At 33.7% G+C, this 19,934-nt stretch overlaps 3 protein-coding genes across 6 annotated transcripts in view; 1 reads left to right on the top strand and 2 right to left on the bottom strand.

Annotated features, from left to right (window-relative positions):
* Positions 1 to 14,695, bottom strand: part of LOC143897903 (putative cytochrome P450 6a20) — a 26,614-nt gene extending 11,919 nt beyond the window's left edge. Inside the window, exon 1 of one of the 3 annotated variants that reach the window (XM_077406868.1) lies at positions 14,667 to 14,695. In XM_077406868.1, the coding sequence (XP_077262994.1) occupies positions 14,667 to 14,680 (14 nt within the window). In that variant the 5' untranslated portion in view covers positions 14,681 to 14,695. Of the gene's footprint in view, positions 1 to 2,077; positions 2,187 to 7,180; positions 7,708 to 14,666 lie in introns of those variants that run through there. The other 2 variants (XM_077406869.1, XM_077406867.1) reach the window with 2 other exon arrangements.
* LOC143897904 (retinol-binding protein pinta-like) lies at positions 13,042 to 18,396 on the top strand. Its single transcript, XM_077406870.1, has 6 exons — positions 13,042 to 13,325; positions 14,696 to 14,920; positions 15,417 to 15,576; positions 15,883 to 15,988; positions 16,106 to 16,472; positions 16,639 to 18,396. The coding sequence occupies exons 1-6, from the start codon at positions 13,145 to 13,147 to the stop codon at positions 16,710 to 16,712; spliced, it is 1,113 nt and encodes a 370-aa protein (XP_077262996.1). The 5' UTR covers positions 13,042 to 13,144; the 3' UTR covers positions 16,713 to 18,396.
* Positions 17,688 to 19,934, bottom strand: LOC143897909 (uncharacterized). Of its 2 annotated transcripts, none has more exons than XM_077406879.1 (3): positions 19,799 to 19,934; positions 18,138 to 18,268; positions 17,688 to 17,937 (listed from the first exon to the last, which is right to left on the bottom strand). In XM_077406879.1, the coding sequence occupies exons 1-3, from the start codon at positions 19,799 to 19,801 to the stop codon at positions 17,688 to 17,690; spliced, it is 384 nt and encodes a 127-aa protein (XP_077263005.1). In that variant the 5' UTR covers positions 19,802 to 19,934. The 2 variants fall into 2 exon arrangements, with proteins under 2 accessions (XP_077263005.1, XP_077263004.1); XM_077406878.1 differs by having other exon boundaries at positions 17,705 to 17,937; positions 19,731 to 19,867.

Here is a 19,934-nt window from a genome sequence, read left to right as displayed (position 1 = left end):
TTAATAATTTACAAATAAATGAGCGAAAGAAAGGGGAAGGTTACCGCACATTTCGTAGAAAAATTAATTATTAAAGCTTAAATTGCTTGAATTTTCGTCTGCTAGACTGCCACGGTCGTGAACGACGTGAACAGCAGCACGCATTATACGCACGCGGCGACCAATCAGAGCAATCCCTTTCATTCCCACTACTTCAAACGCTAGTGCGCTGTTTCCAGAACCCCCGCGTCCCACTACTCCCTCCGATGAAGCCATCGAACCTCCTTAAGAAAAAATATTTTTCTAAATGCTAATAACAGTTTGTTTAAGATGACAGTCGCGTTAAATATGTTTGCAGACAGCAAGCAATGCATTTCTTATAAAAAGTATGAATATTATTAACTGGGCGCAAAGCCTCAAACATGTAATTATATCATACTTGCAGATTGCAAAATAGCTGTACAGTTGTCTTTATTGCCGCATCTTATCCCACCAAAAAATCGCGTAAAATCAGGGGGAAAAACATTTAAGTCCTCCACAGGTCTTTGTAAAGATAGTCTAATAAACCATGTAACGGTGAGTCATTTTAGTATTACTATAATATTATTAGTATCATTATTATTATTATTATTACATTTTTTGTATATATATTAATTTATCCTATATATTTTTTATTTTTTGGTAACTCTTAAATTATTATTTATAAATTCTTTCTATAAAACAAAAATTAATTATTTCGAAAAAAGATAGAAAGAAATAAAAGATTAGCTCTATAAAGCTGGCAGGACCAAATCAGCAAAATCGAATGCAACCTAATAAACTATTTAGTACTTATTTTGTACTATTTTGTACCGCCAAAATTTATTTTGTACCCCGTGCCGCATTCGATTTTGCTGATTTAGTCCTGCCAGCTTTATAGAGCTTAAAAGATTAAAAAAGAAACATCTAAATATATATATAAGTTTACGTAATTTATATACTTAACTTAAATTGTTTATTTATAAAAAAAATTACATAAAAAATAATAAATGTATAGATTCAGAATTTTGTATTCTATGATAGACATTCCAATATTTATATTTAAAATTAAAAATTGTGATATGGTTTTTTTACCGTAATATTTGTATTTTATTTTTATAGCATTCTGGAGATATCGAAATAATCAAAGAAAAAAGAATTCAATCTGCGAAACATTTGGGAATCAGCACTGTACAGCCATACATGATTGTCGTGGGACAAAGTTTGACAGAGATAAAAGAAAATTTTCTCTGCCTTAATAATATTTTGTTCAAGATAGAGAGTACACTGCAAGCACTAGATGCGTTGTTTAAGCTTTTTCATGTACTTCACCTCGAATATCCACCTGAGAGTCGATATCTGTGGTTAATAATTCAGCGAGTGTTGTATAAGTTTAAGACAAAGTGGGACCTTGATTTGCCTATGATCGAAGAACTGTGCTCCGATATACAAAATATCAACCAATCAGAATAAAACGATCAGGTATTTATTTTGAAGAGTTATAGTGGACGGCGAAAGATTTTTGTTACAATTTATATATCTTAGCAGTTTTTCTACTTGTGACTAATTGTAAGTTCATTTTGTAATAAGATTATTTTATTTCAAGAAAAACTCATCATCACTATGATTCAATGTTCTTTGTGCGATTATGTTTTTGATAATTATAATTATATTGTACCGCATTTTAAATTAAAACACAGAGCTTATATGTATTCGATTTTATATTGTAACTCGAACAAATGTTATCAGTCTTTCAAAGGTATACATGCTCTAAAGAAACACATTTTATAAAAAAATCCTATGCAATCTGATTTAAGTGTAATATCCAATAATTTCCATAAAACGTACTCAAACATATCCAGTACTGATACAGGAAATGTTCAGCATTAAAAAAGTATTTTGTTGAATTAATTGTACTATGCATGATATTTCCTCGGATATTTCCAACAAAACATGTGGTTCACATTACAAAATATTTCAGTGAGTTAGACTTATATTTGATAAATTCAAAGAAATATAGCATTTACTTTACATGCATATTTACTTGAAACAATTACTTGAAACAATACAGTGTACTTACTTTATAGCGTAGTTTTTCAGAACTGGTGCGCACTCAGTGGAGTTCAACTCAACAACGAAAGCGCGCACTGGTCGGATGTGCATGTTTTTATATTGTTTCCCCACTCGAGTTAACGATTCGAGAAGGGACGGTGATATTGCGTATATTAGTTGGGGAACAATGACCGTCGTAAAAGTCTTCGCTAAAAACCCTCCCGAAAAAACTCTCAAAGAGCTCTACCGGCTGGCCTTGGAATATGAATAGATTGCACAACTATAACATTGCGTAACTACGCATGCTTATTTACATTTGCATGCTTATTAACATAACTTAAACTTTTATTAATATTTTTTATTGCCTTTAACTTATTTACCTAGGTAACTCATCTAATGCTATAGTGTACGTAAAGACGTAAACTATAGCTCAAAGTTATCCAGATTGAATTTCTGAACGCAGCCCTGGTTATATAGTTTTCCGTATCTAAATTTCTTAGGCGCACATTTGCGCAAAAAGTTCAAATTGTCTCATGTAAGTAACGCTTCAAATTTTCGATGTAGACCAAAATTAACACAGAGTAACACAATGTACGTAACATAATTCAATATTTCTGTTCCTTATTATGAGATTTGTAAATATTATAATTTGGATTATATTATATAGAAGCAAAAAATGCAAGCTAGTACGTTTAAAAAATGTTTTGTCTTAAAATTTCAATTTTTCGGAATTTTTTTGAATTTCCTATTTAAAGCTTCAATTTTTAACCCATAAACATTGTAGTGTTTTTAATTACTTACATTTAAAAAAAAAACATTCAAATCCGAGTAGTTTTAACCGGTTCCAAGATAAAAACCTATTTGCCTCCACTATATGTTGCAAAGAATTTCGGCGCGGGCTGTTGCGTAACGTCGCGCGCGCGAAGAGGCTTGGAGGACGTGTTTACAATACGGCCGCAACGCCGTTATTGACTCGTCGAGCGAGCGAGAGTAGGGCTGTTACTGAATGAGCGAGTAGAGATAACGCGCACGATCACATGTGAAAATGATCAAGACGTATGAGAACCGATATATACCTTAAATATCTCTAACTTTTCTTTTTTAAAGTAGGGGAGACCGGGGCTAACCCGACACAATTTTCAACAATTAATTAAAATTTTCAAGCAAATTTAATGGTACAATTTAAAGAGCGTTCCTTCAGGTACAAAATTGCTTAAGGAAATTTTGCTGTACGTCGCTTAGTTTTGCCCCCAGGAAAGGAAAAGTGACGCAAAGACAAATTTTCAAATTGAAAAATGCCGGGGTAAACTCGACACTTTGCCTGATCGACACAATTTGATCTGGAACTTATTTTTTATTGAACAGAATAATAAATTTTTTTTGCCAGTATATAGAATAACAATTAAAGTAATTTAAATCGACCTGACTGGCAATATATATAACGTCTTTCCGATATGAACATTGAAAAACTGTGAGCCAACTTGGTTTGTCGGATTCACACAGCACTTTTTTCAGATCAATATCGAGACATTATTAATTTTGACCATGGTTTTGGTCAGTTGATGTAATTTCTAAATTAAATAGTTTTTAATTTTATTGCGAAAAATATTACCCCAGCCAGGGTTTGAACCTGGAACCTCCCGTATACCGTGCGGGTGTCGTGCCAATTCGACCACTGGGGCTGTGGTAATATTTATCGCAATAACAACTGTAAGATGGAGCACCGATTACTAGGTCGACGGTGTATAATAAACAGAATAATAAATTTCTTTTGCCAGTATATAGAATAACAATTAAAGTAATTTAAATCGACCTGACTGGCAATATATATAACGTCTTTCCGATATAAACATTGAAAAACTGTGAGCCAACTTGGTTTGTCGGATTCACACAGCACTTTTTTCAGATCAATATCGAGACATTATTAATTTTGACCATGGTTTTGGTCAGTTGATGTAATTTCTAAATTAAATAGTTTTCGCAATAAAATTAAAAACTATTTAATTTAGAAATTACATCAACTGACCAAAACCATGGTCAAAATTAATAATGTCTCGATATCGATCTGAAAAAAGTGCTGTGTGAATCCGACAAACCAAGTTGGCTCACAGTTTTTCAATGTTCATATCGGAAAGACGTTATATATATTGCCAGTCAGGTCGATTTAAATTACTTTAATTGTTATTTTTTATTGTCTGAAATTAAATATACATTTGTTTATCGTGTATTTAGAAAGTACAAAAATTTGGAATTAAAACAATCATTGGAAATAATGAGAACAAAAATTGTTGAACATTCAATTATTTTCATCTAACTAAACTCAAGTCTGAAAAACAATTTATGTAAGTAAATTTGCGATTACACGTGTTCACACATTTGTCATGGGCCATATAGCTGCATCACAAGCATCGTTTATTATTGGGAGCCAATAAAACAGCGTGTCGACTTTGCCCCGTCGATTTTGCCCCGAACGTCGTGTTTTACTTTTGTTACTCCAAAAATATAAAAATTTTGAAAATATGCAAAAAAAGAGAAGAACACGCAGTCGAAACGATTTAAAGTATTGTTTAGTATCGCGTTGCGAATAGCGAAATGGAACAGCAGGTGCGCGTATGGAACACGGAATAATTACGAGACACGCGGGTTCTTACCGCGCATAGAATTTATGTGTTACGTTTTCAGAGATGCAATATAAAACGAAGGGTAACTACTTTATCTTGCAGCATACTGCAAGTATTAACTGCAAAAAAATATTTTATTTATTTAGTGTAAACCATGTAATTATGGAGTGGCTATATTTGCAAAATGTATTTTTTAAAAGATGACGAGAAATTCTTTTTTATTTTTTTAATATTCTTTCTGGAAGCGCTTTATTTTTCTCATTACCAATTAATTTTAGAATTATCAATAGTAAAGGATGTATATTTTCTTATACATATGTATTTTTAATTATTATAGTAAATAAAAATATTTGTACATGAAAAGAACGGTTTAAAAAATTGTGCAAATTAGAAATTTGCACATGGCTTCCTCATAGAGAAAGCTTTAACTTCAGCAAATTTGGAGATATCGATCTATTTCTAATTTTGTTATATTTTTCAATTTTTTCTACCCCTATTTCATATATAACTCTTTTAAATTCGGTTAATTAGACTTAGCTTTATACGCGATCAATATTTATGTACAAATTCTCCGAAATTTCAAACGTCTGTAACTCCAGAACTAATTAACCAAATCTTAATTAATTATATATGAAATAGGGGTAGAAAAAACTGAAAAATTTAATCAAATTAGATATAGATCGCTATCTCAAATATTGAGAAAGCTATAAAATAAAACACACTTTTCTAAAAAAAAATTTGAATAAAATCTATACCGGTCAACCCCGATTTTAATAAAATTTCAGGAGGACATACTTTCTATGATACTCTATCGATTAAAAAAAATGCATCCCGGTATCTAAAAAATTGTAAAAGTAGATGCGTGTACAAATAATCCCTACACACACACACACACACACACACACACACACACACACACACACACACACACACACACACACACACACACACACACACACACACACACACACACACACACACACACACACACACACACACACACACATACTTCTGGACATTTTCTACTAATATGATTTCTCGACAATTTGGAACATTTTCTCTCTCTCTTTCTCTCTCTCTCTAAACCTATTTCTTTTAAAATCTTGAAAAAAATAAATAGAAATATTAAAGAAAAAAACGAAAAAAAATGAAAAAAGAACTAAAAAAATACAAACAGAAATCTGACAGATAGAAATTAGAAAGATTGAAAATACCGTGAAATTTAGAAAGAGCTCTCTACGCTATAAGGATAAGATGCAGTCATGCAGATGTCTGGATGACGACAAAGACGCGAGTCTCGAAATTATTTAGTAATTTAGCCGTTTCACGGATTCGCTGCCGCGAATCGAAACGAAGATGAAAGGGATGAGTACACGAAAGAAGGGCTCAGTGGCTCAGCGACAAATATTAGCCTAAGCAAATAAGTTGTTTTTCACGGAAAATCACACGACTCGATTGCCATATATGGAGTCATGTCGATAGATTAGACGGCAAAGGGGACACCTGATTGATGAGAGAACCTTACAAAAATTAATTGTTCTACTGTTTTCCATTTTTTTATTAATTAATGAGAAGCTATACAAGTGCAAAGAATTAATACATAAATATAGCAAAGTATTACACCAATATGTAAAAGTATTTTGTTTGTATTCTTACATGAAGTTTACAAAGTGTAAGTTTAACAGTTTAACATTTAATTTAATTTCTAATTCCATTTTTCTTGCACTAACAAAAAGTTATTTTTCCAAATTGATAGCGGAACATTTTTAAGAAAAAGGCGTATGTACATGTTGGCCAAGAGTGGATTTCTATTATTATATTATTTATTATTTTTATTTCTTTCTGTTCTTTATTTCTTTAACTTAATATCTTTTATGTATAAAAAATATATTTCTATTTTATTTTTACACTTTCATTTTTAAAAGGGACATCATATAAGCGGCGAGATATAATATAATATAGGTACACGTATAAGCATGATTCTCGCGGTGCGGCGGTGCGGCCGCGGCGGCTGGCGACAGCGCCCGAAGCCGGCCGAACGCCGAGCGCACACGTACACGGCTGCTCGCTTGTATGCGTATGCTGTAAGCGGCTTGAATCTCGGAAGAAATATTAGGTCAAAGTGAACGGCGTAAACTTTGTCTTCTTTTCTCACATCGCTATCCTCGTCTTCCTTACGTATCAAACGCGGGGTCTAATATTAATTAATACCCGTGCTACGTTGATGAGTTTGTCACGCACATTCCACCGGGAATATTAACAATAGTGAGACATTTACAGTACGAATATGAGAACTGTTTGAAAGCATTAGACATACTTTTCAAAATTTTCCATGTTATGGGTATTCATTATCCTCCACAAAGCGAGCATATATTTATGAAATTATTGAAGTAGTAATCTTTAATAGCCAAAGAAAATATTTGAAAAGATATATGCCTATATTTTCAAGATATTATTGAAAATATAAAATTCAATTAATAACTTTGATTGATACGTGAACTATCACTTACAATAAAGAATAGAACTTGTTGTTATGTTCCTATCCAAAAACAATTACAAGCGTTGAACTTCCCGGTGTTTTACAACAAATTTTGGATTATCAGAAAGACACTTTTGTAACAGGTGAAAACACAATTTACTCGTGTGACTTCTTCCAGCAGTTTCACTCTTGAAGACTTGATTACAACCATCAAACAGCTCCTGTTCCATGGCTTTTATAAGAGGGCGAATCCCGGTAAACGGGCCTGAGAGAGATTGCATCATGAATTTGGCGTTTACGAGCGCTCTGGCAAAAACCATTCAATAATTAAAAAGTAGTGTCACATTAATTTCCATACATTATTATAATCTCGGAATTTTGATTATATAAGACGCCACAGTGTTGCGACTGTTGCGCAGCGCCCATTGGACAAAAGCCGTTTTATGAAACGTAAAATAGTTTTTCTTTTTATTTTAAGTATTGCATAAGTAGTAACAATGTTACTACTTATGCAAAAACAATAAATAACTATTTTTTACTTATTATTATATATTAATTAATCACTCATTGTTGCTTCCTCAGGAAGCTGTTTTTGTGAAAAAAAATGTTTATTAGTTTTCTATGTCAACGTGTTCAGAATGTTCTAAAACTAGAACTAAAATTACATTTTTACAAAATGTCCGTGTGTGTGTATGTTTGAGATATCAAGCTATTTCTAATTCTATTATATTCTTCAGTCTTTTCTATACCTCTATTTTATATATAATACTTTAAGATTTGGTAGATTAAACCAAGCTTTATACGCGATCAAAGGTTCATATGCGAAGTTCATATATGGACCATGTAGCCTGAACTTCTAACCGGTTATTGTGAAATCTATTAAAAACTGCGGCTATTAATAACATCATTAAAAAATATTGCGGCGTTATATTATTCAGCTAAACCGTCCTAATTGACCTGTTGTAATCGATCGTACGCCGTTATACATAATTTTTCTCCGCCGCAAAAAGGGGATTTATCTCGTATATTTATCTTGTAGCTCGATAACCTTAAGCGATCGTCTCGAGATAACGTACGTTGCGCGATCCAAGTTTTGGATGTTTGGTAGATACACGATAACCGGCTAAATAATTTCTATACCGTCGTTACACGCTCCTAGAGAGTTGAAAAAGCAGAGATATTCTCGCTATACTTATTTTTCCGTCTCTGTCATTGGTCCAATCAGGGTCAACAAGATCGGCTTTCGTGCGAGATTTACAACCTCCGGTAAGATTTTACTAATTTTACGCTCCCGCTGGTCGAAAAGTTTAGCTCGTTCTGACGATCGCCGAAGAATGTGAATCCGAATGGTGAGGGTGACCTCCGGAGACCAGTGAAGAATCCCAGTCATAGGAAGGAATTAAAATAGCTCTCTGGAGCACGACTCTGAGCTCTACTCTTTCGCGAGCTCCATTTCCGCTCCAGATTCAAATGGCGCTCCAAGATCTCTCGGATCGAATATGATTCCGAATTCCAGGACGGAGTCGTGAGAAATTTCGCCATTGCGTAGCGCGCAAAAGGACGATGCGCCGCGATTCAATTAATATTTTTTTTTTTACGAAGTTGAACATGACGAAGATTAAACGAACATCTCTAGACGCACCTCTAATGGTTAAGGGCGAGACAAATTTATCGCAACGAAAGAACTATATTCCTTACCGCTTGCGTATAATGCGTGTCTAATACGCTAGAGAGTCAAGTAGACGGCGATAGAGCGATAGAAAGAAAGCTGGTAGGGATGACTATAGAGAAGCCTTATGCGTTTCTACGCGTCTCATGAATGGCTCGGCAAGAGCACGGTTTGGTTTGTGAATGATGCGGTTCAGATGGCACAGGATAGAAACATCAGTGAGATCAGTCAACCGGATAGGATCTTTGATGATGTAAACTATATTTCACATACGCAACGCCGAAAATTATAGCTAAAACTTTGGCTAGAATCAAGTCAAATGCAGTCGGTTCTGATGGAATATCACTGAAATTAATAAAAATGGTTTTACCTAGCTTGATGCCTGTAGTGGTGTCCTGGAGATAAATGAAAACATTGAATCAATTGTACGGTGGGCAGAATGTAATGGGCTTCCGCTTAACTCGAGTAAGACACAGGCTATTATTTTTGGCACAGCTCGATACATTAATACCATTGAGCTTGACAGTTTACCAAATGTCATAGTAAATGAGTCATAGTAAGTACTTGTAAAGCACTTGTAAAGCACATTTTTTCATATTGACGGGACAAAAATGAAGATGAGGCAGTCCCGACACTGTCTATAAAGATGCGTCAGAAGAGAGATTGGTGAAGGATAAAAGTGAAGGATCAACCGGCCCCTTCTTCTCTCTTTCGGAGATCCCCGGAACACGTTTAGCGCGTAGCTCACTTTGAGAGCCCCGAAGAGATAGACGCGGACTGTGGAGTGGATGAGCGCGACGTGTGCGGAAAAAAGTCGGAAAAAAGAGCAAATTAAACTAGAGGATCTTGGACGATATTTATTGAGATCCGCGATGCGGAAAGTATTTCTTACGTATTAATTGCGATCGACAGTAAGGCGTTATTGCCAAAAATTACATTAAAGCTGAAAAGCGAACTCGCACGGTACAATTTGATATGATTCACTCGACATTGTATATAATCGGCTGTAATTATGGTGCAATTACATTGCGTATAATAACAATGATCCGACTTCTTGCCGCCGAGCATCGCCAAGATTACATCGACGTACAATCAACGTATACATCTGGTCATCTATTTTTCATATCGACATGAAGCAATATGCGATTTTTATACGTCGCTTTTCTTTTACGCAGTTTTTTTACACGGTAAATAATTCCTCCGTTTACGCGGTGCTTTTTATATGCGGGCAAAAAATGTATCTTTCTATCGTATTTATTAAACTTATTATATGTATATATCAGTAAGCTCTAAACGTTCTTACTCCGCTTACTCGATCGTACTTATTACGATAATCTGACTTCTGTTGTGCCGTTCCTCTTGGATCGCAGGGTCGGCACTGAGTTCTTTTGGATCCGCTTCTCGGAAGGGCGGGCTTTTTATCTCTTCGCGTATTACTTCCGCGATGCTGACTTAGTTGTCAGCGCTTTTGCTTCCGAGTGAGCGACCTGGAAGCCGCTTGCGACACCCGGAATGCCACCTCAGGTGAGTTTGGCAATATTCGGGATGTGCGCTGACAGCTATGTGTCGCAATTCGGGCACGGCGACTTCCGCCTCACAACACTTCTTTTGAAATTTGTTTTACATGAACTATTTGTTTAAATAAATAATGTAGAGAAAATATTTATATGTGTGTGACATTTATTTTATATCTATTTTGCATTAATTATATTTAAAGTAATGATTTGTAAAAAAGTTACTTAATAGTTATTTAACATATCACTTGAATGTTTATTAATTTGTGGAGAGCACAAAACTTATTCACACGCGAGTCTTAGCCGCGTAAAAAAATGCCACGTGGAACGAATATTCGGTGTAAATCGAGTAAGTGTATGAATTTGCGTATCTATGTTCAGAATGTATTAGAATATATTAGAATAATGTTTAGATAAATATCATTAAATTGACCAATGCGGCGGAAAAGTTCATCGCACATAAAAAAAATCATCGTATTATTAGTCGTACTTGATTATTCGACGTAATACTTTTTTATATTAGGAAAATTCCTGTGTTTACGCCGTACAGCTTTAGAGTAACTCCGACATGTATATGCCGCACCTAAGGAAAACTTTTACCAGTACTACGTTTACGCGAGCGTTACTTTTGTAGTAACTTACGATATATCACTCGTTTACGCGGAGTAAATTATCGTTGGTTACTACAAAATCCCGTTTACGCGAAGGAATTATCGTAAGTTACTACAGTAATAACGCTCGCGTAAACGTAGTACAGGTAGCACATTTCATATATTTTTTTTGAACGTACATATAGTTTTATAACCGTAAAGAAATATTAAGAAACGTTTGAACAACAAAGCTCTAAAAAACATGAAAAAATTTTTTTAAAAAATTAAGAAAGCTGTAAAAAGTACGAAATAATATTTTTAAGAATTCCTTTCAATTTTTTGAAGTCGGCGCCAAATTATTTGTGATTTTGTTTTCAAATGTCAGCTCGATTAAAAAATGCGATGCAAAAATATTCATAGACATTTCTTCATGCTATATATAACTATTTAATTTATCGTTAATACATGTAACCGCATTTGTGTCTCTTCATTATTACTTACGTCATGAATTATACTTAAGTATCATCATTACCAAATATCTCTCAGAATAAAGCGCTAATTAGTAGATAAACCAATATATGCGTATAACATATTTATGCATTGCATACATATAATTCTGCAATTCCCATAGTTCTGTAAAAAGAAAGATACTTTTTTTAGAAGGATAAGACTCGTATTTATATATACTCATGTTTGTTGAAAAACTCACCAAAAGTGATAGGCGGAGAACTGGCGTTAAAAAACTGCAAGAGTTTTGTAATAGCTGATTTTTTCACATAACGTTATATTGTTGGTGTATATACATGAGTCAGCACCCACTCGCGAGGTCAGGTATTGGGACACCTGGCGCCGGCGCGCTTTGAAATAGATTAAATTATTAAGTGCGATAAAAGTGTTTTGTAATGGCTCAAATTTTGTGAGAAACTAATAAATAATATAAAAAACCGTTAGAAAGTGGTCAGACCGCACAGTTATTGGACGCAGCGAGTCAGCACCTCGCATAAGTGATCGCAATAATTAGGTCAGTAAAACTCTTTGGAAATAGCTGAAAATTTAGAAACTATTAAATTATTGCGTATAATGAAGGAAGAAAACGGTCAGACTTTAGTTTAATGGGACTGACGCAGTCAGCAGTCGTTTGAAGTGCGAAGATCAAGCGCGCGCGGCTGCTCCAAGCGCGTAGTGATTTGCTTATAATTAAAATCCATTTAAAATTGTTATTTTTTACATCTCGCGTAAACGTAGTATGAGAGCGGTTGACGTAGAAAGTATCTTAAAAAAAATTTTTGACATTTAGACTTTGCATTGCAATATCTCCGCTCGTAGTCATAGACTTCGTCACCGCCGGGTGAACGACCCAAACGCTCAGGCAGAGAAAAACACCGAGACGATAAACATAGTAGACAGCTAATAATCACAATGCATTAAAAAATACTCTATTTCTTTTAATTTGTACGCGTTTTTAAATTTCAAATTTAACTTTTTATGAATTCATATAGAGAGTTAACTTGGTAGCACAAGTGGGGTTTCACAATCGACGTAATTAATTACATATTTCTAACTTTTAATACTCTGTACATTTATTTAATATTGTTTCCACATATATATGAAAGTATAGAAATGCCAGATTCCCAGTATGTGCCGAGTAGGTCATTAGGGGGTTTTAGTCGTTAAGAATTCGACATATCTTCTGGTCCTTTCTTAAAGACCGGGGGAACCTTCGAGTTCACCAGAATTTACTATCGTCACGATAGCAAAATCACTGAATGACGGCACCTGCATACTAATGAAGATAAGACACTACTCGTTGCAGAAACAAATTTATCTCTTTATGCAACACGCATTAAAGTATGGCGCGTCCGACTTTTTTATCATGAAAGATTTATCAGTGATTTTGCCAAAAGCTCAATAATGCCAGGAAGTATTTAATTTTGTATTTAAAAAATCGTTTAGTTTTACTTTAACCGAATAATAAAGTAGTTTACCTTGGCCACATACTTTATTTTGCCTTTTACCGAAAAAAATAAATCGTTCTCCTTCTCTTTTGTTACGCAAGCGTTACGCAAGCGTTCTTGCCGTTAAAAGAGAGACGACGCGTGTGCTCTTACGGCAGGGGCCGGTCTATATAAAGTCTATGGGCAGAGCATCTCTGCTTATTCTCTGATGCGGCTCTCAGACGTAAATTATTCTCCAGAGCGAACGAAGCATCTCGTGGTATTACGATGGCAAATACAAGTGACCACGACGACAGTGTAGAGTGTTACGCTTTGCGTGAAAAACTGACCAGCGCGGATAAGTTATATGCAGCGACATATTTGAACAAGACTGATGAGGCTAGAGCGAACGCCCTCGCGGAAATTAAACGCTGGATCAAGGAGAAGGACGACTTACATGCACGTAACGGTAAAACGGACAACGATCCCACATGAAATATTGCGTTGAAATCCAATTATATTTCATTAATTCCGACGATAAAAAGAAGTCACCTTCAATCCGCGAAAATGTGACGTGACATCTGATATATAGTTACTTGAAGAAAAAAAAAGTAACATGTGGCGTTTTTCTTAGCAAAAAGAGAATTAAGAGTAAACGTGTCAATAAATAATAGTAAATAGTTACTAAATAGAAATTTTTTATTATAAAGTTTGTTCTCGCAATTATTGTATTTTGCTATTTTTATCAAGACGTTTTTTACTTATATAGCGATCGTTTTTATATCTTCAATTAGTTAAAGGAGCAAGAAAGAATATCTGCATTTAAAACACAGAAATGTGCATAATGTATATAATATGTATTTTGGTACGCAAGCAAAATATAATTAGATTCAATTTTATGTTTCGAGGAAAATAAATTATTTCTCTCTTTCTTTCATTGCACAGAGAGACACTTGAGAGCATAATGCACGAGAGCGAATGTATGAAATTAAACTTCTAATTAAAATTTGTTGCATTCCGAAATTAGAAAAATAAGAAAAGAAATTTGTATTATTCGTTTTGCAACTAGAGCTCATTTTTGTTTACGTCATTTTAACTCTTTAATAAGAAATTAGACATACATTTTAACTTATTAATCTTATATGCTTAATTTTTTTTATAAGTATAACAATATAATTATAATTTTTGATTATAAGTTTATCTTACATGAATTCTATTCATATTTAAAATTTGAAGTATATAGGCTCCAATGGAAATCTACGAATATAGAAAACGGGCTAATTAAGAACCAAGAGCGGTAAATGATGCGCGAAAGTTTTATTTCTTTTTTGCTATTTTACATATCTTTCAACCTTGACTGTGGGCCTTGACTAAATTTGTCGGCGGGTAAAAATTGAAAAAGATATGTAAAATAAAGATAAAAATAAAACTTTTGTGAATCATTTACCGCGCTTGGTTTTTAGTTAGCCCGTTTTCTATATATATTCGTCTATTTATATTTTTTAAAAGATCTAATATGGGTGTTGCAATCGGATTAAGAAATTAAAATTCTTTACAGTTATTTAGATAGTTAAATCGTATCGTTTTAATTACGAGGAGGAAGGGGCCATTGTTCCAACAATAAACTGTGTTTTAAGTCCGAAAGTGCATATACATGCACGGAAATTTATATATTAAGCTACCAAAGATCTCTCTAAGCTCGGACCGAAAATGGCATTTATTCTAATTTGATCGTATTTGATTGTTCCCTGTTATTTGTCGTGTTACATAACACATTACATTAAACATTGTTGCATTTGTCTTATCTTACACGTGACAGTGCATCTACGTAATTTGTAGATACGAGTCTCTCCTCGGTGGACGAAGCTTCGGGTTCATCAACGTTTACCAACATCGCGATGGCGAGCACTTGCAACGATGACGCTGTGCCTCATGTTCCACAAGAGCTGACTGAAGAGGATAAAAGATATGCAGCAGCAAATTTGAACGAGACCGACGCAACGAGAGAGGACGCTGTCGCAGAAATCAAACGCTGGATCGACGACGAACTGCGCATACAAATCGGTAAAAATGACATCAGCGATCCTACGGGCGCGGGGCCTGTTGAAATTCAATTACGGCTCGTTACTTCGGCAGTACTTACAACTCATTCATCTTTAATTGACGTTGACATGACATTACACCGATACACGTCAGATGTTTAGCTATTCGAATTCATTCTTGATCGTGTAAAAGAAAAGAAAAACAAAAAATAATGTAACAAATTGTGTCTGACCATGAAGAGAAAATCGAAAATAATCTGAAAGTTTCGGCAAATAATAATAAATGATGAAAAATAGTAACTCGATAAAAGATCTACATGACAAAGTTCGTTATCGCACTATTGCATTTTGCCATTTTGTAAGCCAAAATGTTTTTCAAAACTTTATTTAAATCTTCTATTAATTAAAAATCCCCATCTTATCTCTTGGCACGCATTTATAAAATTTTATTTATAATACCTGATTTACTGTTTCAATTATAGCCTTTTAGTTAAAGGGATTCTTTAATGTGTACACAGATGACTTTCTCATTCTGCGTTTTTTGAGAGTGTGTAAGTTTAATCTTGAGAAAACTAAGATCAGGATACGAAATTATTATGAGCAACGATCCAATTTACCAGAATGGTACTTGAATAAAGATCCGTTTCGATCAGAACTGCAGGAACTGCTTGATTTGGGGTAACAAACAGTATTTCGGATAATTAATCTAATTTTGCTTTTCATTATTTTTTTAATCTTTTTTATCTATTTTTTTTTTTCGGATACATAACAGAACCCTTCACTAATTGCAGCTTCAATTTTAAAAATAACATCTTGCATAAAATAATGATAAATTATTGGTAATTTTCTTTTTTTGTTTCTATTATATTCTAACAATAAGAAAAATATTTTATTGAAAATTTTCAAAAATACTAAATGCATTATTAAAATTAAAATAAATTTCGATTTTTTCGAAGATTTCTGAAATATTTTGTTCATTTTTAGAATATGTTTGCCCCTGCGGAAGCCAGATTGTCAAGGAAGGTTGATATTTATTATGCGCATCACTTTGCATGATCCGAGAAGACACCAAGTGTCGGATATATTTAAGGTAAAATATTGAAATATTATAATGTTCGAACAGTTTATGGGCAATTGTTGTCGCGATGAAGTATTTCCAATTTTATCAATCATTCATTATTTACTTCTTCATGGGCGATCTTTTTAGACTTGTATGCTAGCGATAGAAGTAGCAATGAAGTATTATCCCGCAGCATCAATGTACGGTTGCATGTTATTAATAGACGTGACCAGTCCAACTATACAACAAATTTTTCAAGCCCGACCTTATATATTAATGAATATAGTCCACACGTGGCAAAGCTGCTACCCTATGAGATACCACAAGATTAAACTATTCAATGCCCCGGCATTTTTGGATGTTATTGTGAGGATTTTCAAATCTTTTATGACCGAAAAGATAAAAAACAGATTTCACGTTTGTTCACATACGCTTGAGTGTTTCGAGGATATCCCCTCTGAGATTTTGCCCGTCGAATATGGCGGCACTGGTGATACAATGCAGGAATTAATAGGTAATTATACTAAATTAAAGGAAATAAATGTGGCGCGCTTAATGGACGATAAAAAATGTTGTTAAGCGAACATAAGAGTTCATTATCTAAAATATATATAAAAGCATAAATCTATATAGATTCATATAAACTAACGTATATGTAATGTAAATATTTATTATTGCAGAATATTGGAAGAAACTGATTGAAGAGAATTGCGACTGGCTTAGGCACGATGATGGGAATGATAAAATCGAATGATAAAATCGAATATTATTTTGGAGCAATAGCTTTAGTATCGACAGTAAATGTTCGTTCTTTATAGTGTACGATTAGATGCATTTTTTTTATTCCATCGAGTTATGACACACATTATTATTGCTGATGCTGATTAATCACGATAATGACATTAAAGGTCATACAAATTACAAAGAGCATACTGCCATGTGACGCATAACTTATGATAAATATGAGCTGCATGCGCATAAATATTATACGCTTTGATAATTTGCAAATATATAAGCTGGACTTACTATCGTCACGATAGCGAAGGTTCACCTTTTTATCCATTGTAGCATTACAGCCCCAGATAGCAAAATGCTAGCAGTATATGCTAGCGGTATGCCAGCAAAATTAATCACGAATTTGCAGCGGATTCCGCTCCGCTGCGTCCTCATTTAGCTTTGTTTTTGCCAGCACAATATGCCAGTACAATGTGATGGTAGAAATGCAGCAGAAACGAAGCACGGTATGCCGTCACAATATGACATAAATTATAAATATGTGTAGAAATAATAATAATCAAATAATATATTAAAACTATAATTAAAAATTTAACTAAATTTATAAATTTATAATATGTTTTCTTAAAAAGGTATTAATTATAACAATCCATCCGAGCAGCATACATATATATTTAAGACGGAAAGAGAGTATGCGGGGAAAGCATATACTGTAAGCATTTGATTAAAAAAACCACGGTACCAAGAAAAAGGAATTTGTTTATAATACACTAAATTTTTTTTTTATTTAAATTATTTATATCACTTTTTAATTTAAGCAAAAACTCGCGTTTTTTTTTAGCAATTTACAAGTAATAATTTATTGCTTAATTTGACCATTTCACAATTCAATTAATTCCTGGATCTATGTTATGTATAGATCGAGGTAACAATTATCTATTACTGTACAGGATTCATCGTTATTTTTGCGCACTCTTGAAGAGTAGTATTCTATCTAATCATGTAATCGCATCACTTGATTTCCTTCGTCGCTCGCGTTAACCCGAGATTGTCCCAGTAACGCCGGCGAGCTCGGATCCCTTCTCCTGAATTTCCTAAATACTTCAGCGGCAGGATAACTGCCGCCCAAAGACAAAAATGTGTTACGGAATCTCGCACCCAAATCCTTCTGCTGCAATATTCGTTGGACTTGATCTCTCGGAAAGCCGTGAATAAGTCGGCAGCAATCATCTCGGACCAAACTGCTGCAATTTAACAGTTCAATCAGTGCTTGTGCAATGTGAGCTACTAGTAACAATTGTAAATAACAAACCACTTTTTATTATTTCATTAATAGGAACATTTTGCAATTTGAGATAACAATTGTATATCTATCTTAAATTAAAATCAATTTCCGACAATTTTTCAATCTATATAAAATAGATGTATATGTATCTTGCAATACCTGAAATACGCGGCCGCCCAATTACCGCTCCATATAGCTTCAAAGTTGCAAACATGAACGTCCCTTTTTTCGAGAGGCAATACGAAATTTTTGGCCACAAGCGTTTCATTATAGGCACCCAAAACATTCCACTGCAAATTTTTCAATAATTTTTCAATAATTAAATAAGAAAACTGATTTCATTTCAAAATATCGAGTCGTTGAATAATTGTATTGAAAGAATAGCAAATATTTTGTTTACTTTGTAAGTAATAATGTATAATAAGATGTAAATATTTAATTAATGTAATTACGTTTCTCTCTCTTAAATAATTTGGGAAGAAATTTCCCACACAGCAACGAAATATTTCAGAAAGCTTTCAAAAAGCTGTCAACGAAAAACATTTCAGACATGTTTCAGATATGTTTCAGAAAGATAAAATGTCCGCCAAGCTGAGATTTCAGAAATATTTTTGAAATGCTTTAGAAATATTTTTGAAATGCTTAAGAAATATCTCTAAAATGCCCAATAAATATTTATGAAATGTTTCAGAAATATTTTAGAAATATCTCTGAAATGCTTCAGAAATATCTCTGAAATGCTTCGGAAATATTTCTCAAATGCTTCGAAAATATCTCCAAAATGTTTCAGAAATATATGGGAAATATTTTAGATACTTTTTTTCACATACAGGGTGATCCGGAACAGTTTCCGGTCCTTCATAAATCATATTTTTGAACACATTGTAAGACTATTTTTCCTCTTGCAAAATGTTATCCGATTCTTAGTTGCTGAGTTATTAAGCTAATTGTTTGTCTAAAGGTTGATTCACACTATACGGCACGGACCGTCACGTTCCGACAACGACACGTACGTTCACGTACGTTAGACAAGGATGGAGACAATAGGTATCCTTGTCTAACGTATGTGTCGTTGTCGGAACGTGACGGTCCGTGCCGTATAAGTAGTGTAAATCAACCTTAATACGGGCCGGGTACAGGAGGTCGACAGGAGCGGCACAATTCACCGTCAGATGTTCAACTTCTGCGTCAGCATCTGATGATGGTTAATTGTGCCGCTCCTGTCTATCTTCTGACCGGCCCGTAATAGACAAACTATTAGCTTAATAATTCAGCAACTAAAAATCGGATAATATTTTGCAAAAAGAAAAATAGTTAACAATTTGTTCAAGAATATGGATTACTTATTAAAAACAGGAAATTGTTTCGAATCACCCTGTATATCTGTAACAAATCTGAAATAAATCCTTATTCAAAGATGTATATGTCTGTTACGGTTATGTGAAATATTACAGAAATATGTAGGTAAGTCAATAAAATATTTACAAAATACTTTTGCAAAAACGAGTGTATCCTTTCTGTAATTTTTATTTTAATTGTGATAGTATCTACACTGTTGCAACAGTTCGCAACTAACAGCCCATAACGGTATATAATTATGTAACAATGTTATTAACATACATAATAAATTTTCTTTTATCTCTTAATAACACTTAACACTTTTTAATATCACAAATTAATACCTTATAATAGAGAGATAAACTGATATTATTATATATCACATATGTGTGCGTAAAAAAATATTGTATATACCTTAGAAAGATAAACACATCTACTAGATATTGATTCACTTGATTATTATAACCATTCAGATTTCTAACCATTCAGATCTAAACGTCGAACATCAGATATTATTCATATTGCATATTTCCAAGATCTTCCCTCACATAATAGCGCAACTACTTCTTCAGCATCATTTAGATATTCTTTTAATATTATAGCTGCATGTGTGTGTGT

This window comes from Temnothorax americanus, unplaced genomic scaffold (genome assembly GCF_048541705.1).
Source record: "Temnothorax americanus isolate GAGA-0224 unplaced genomic scaffold, ASM4854170v1 Scaffold21, whole genome shotgun sequence".
Lineage (NCBI taxonomy): Eukaryota > Metazoa > Arthropoda > Insecta > Hymenoptera > Formicidae > Temnothorax > Temnothorax americanus.
This window is presented reverse-complemented; position numbering and strand designations above follow the sequence as displayed.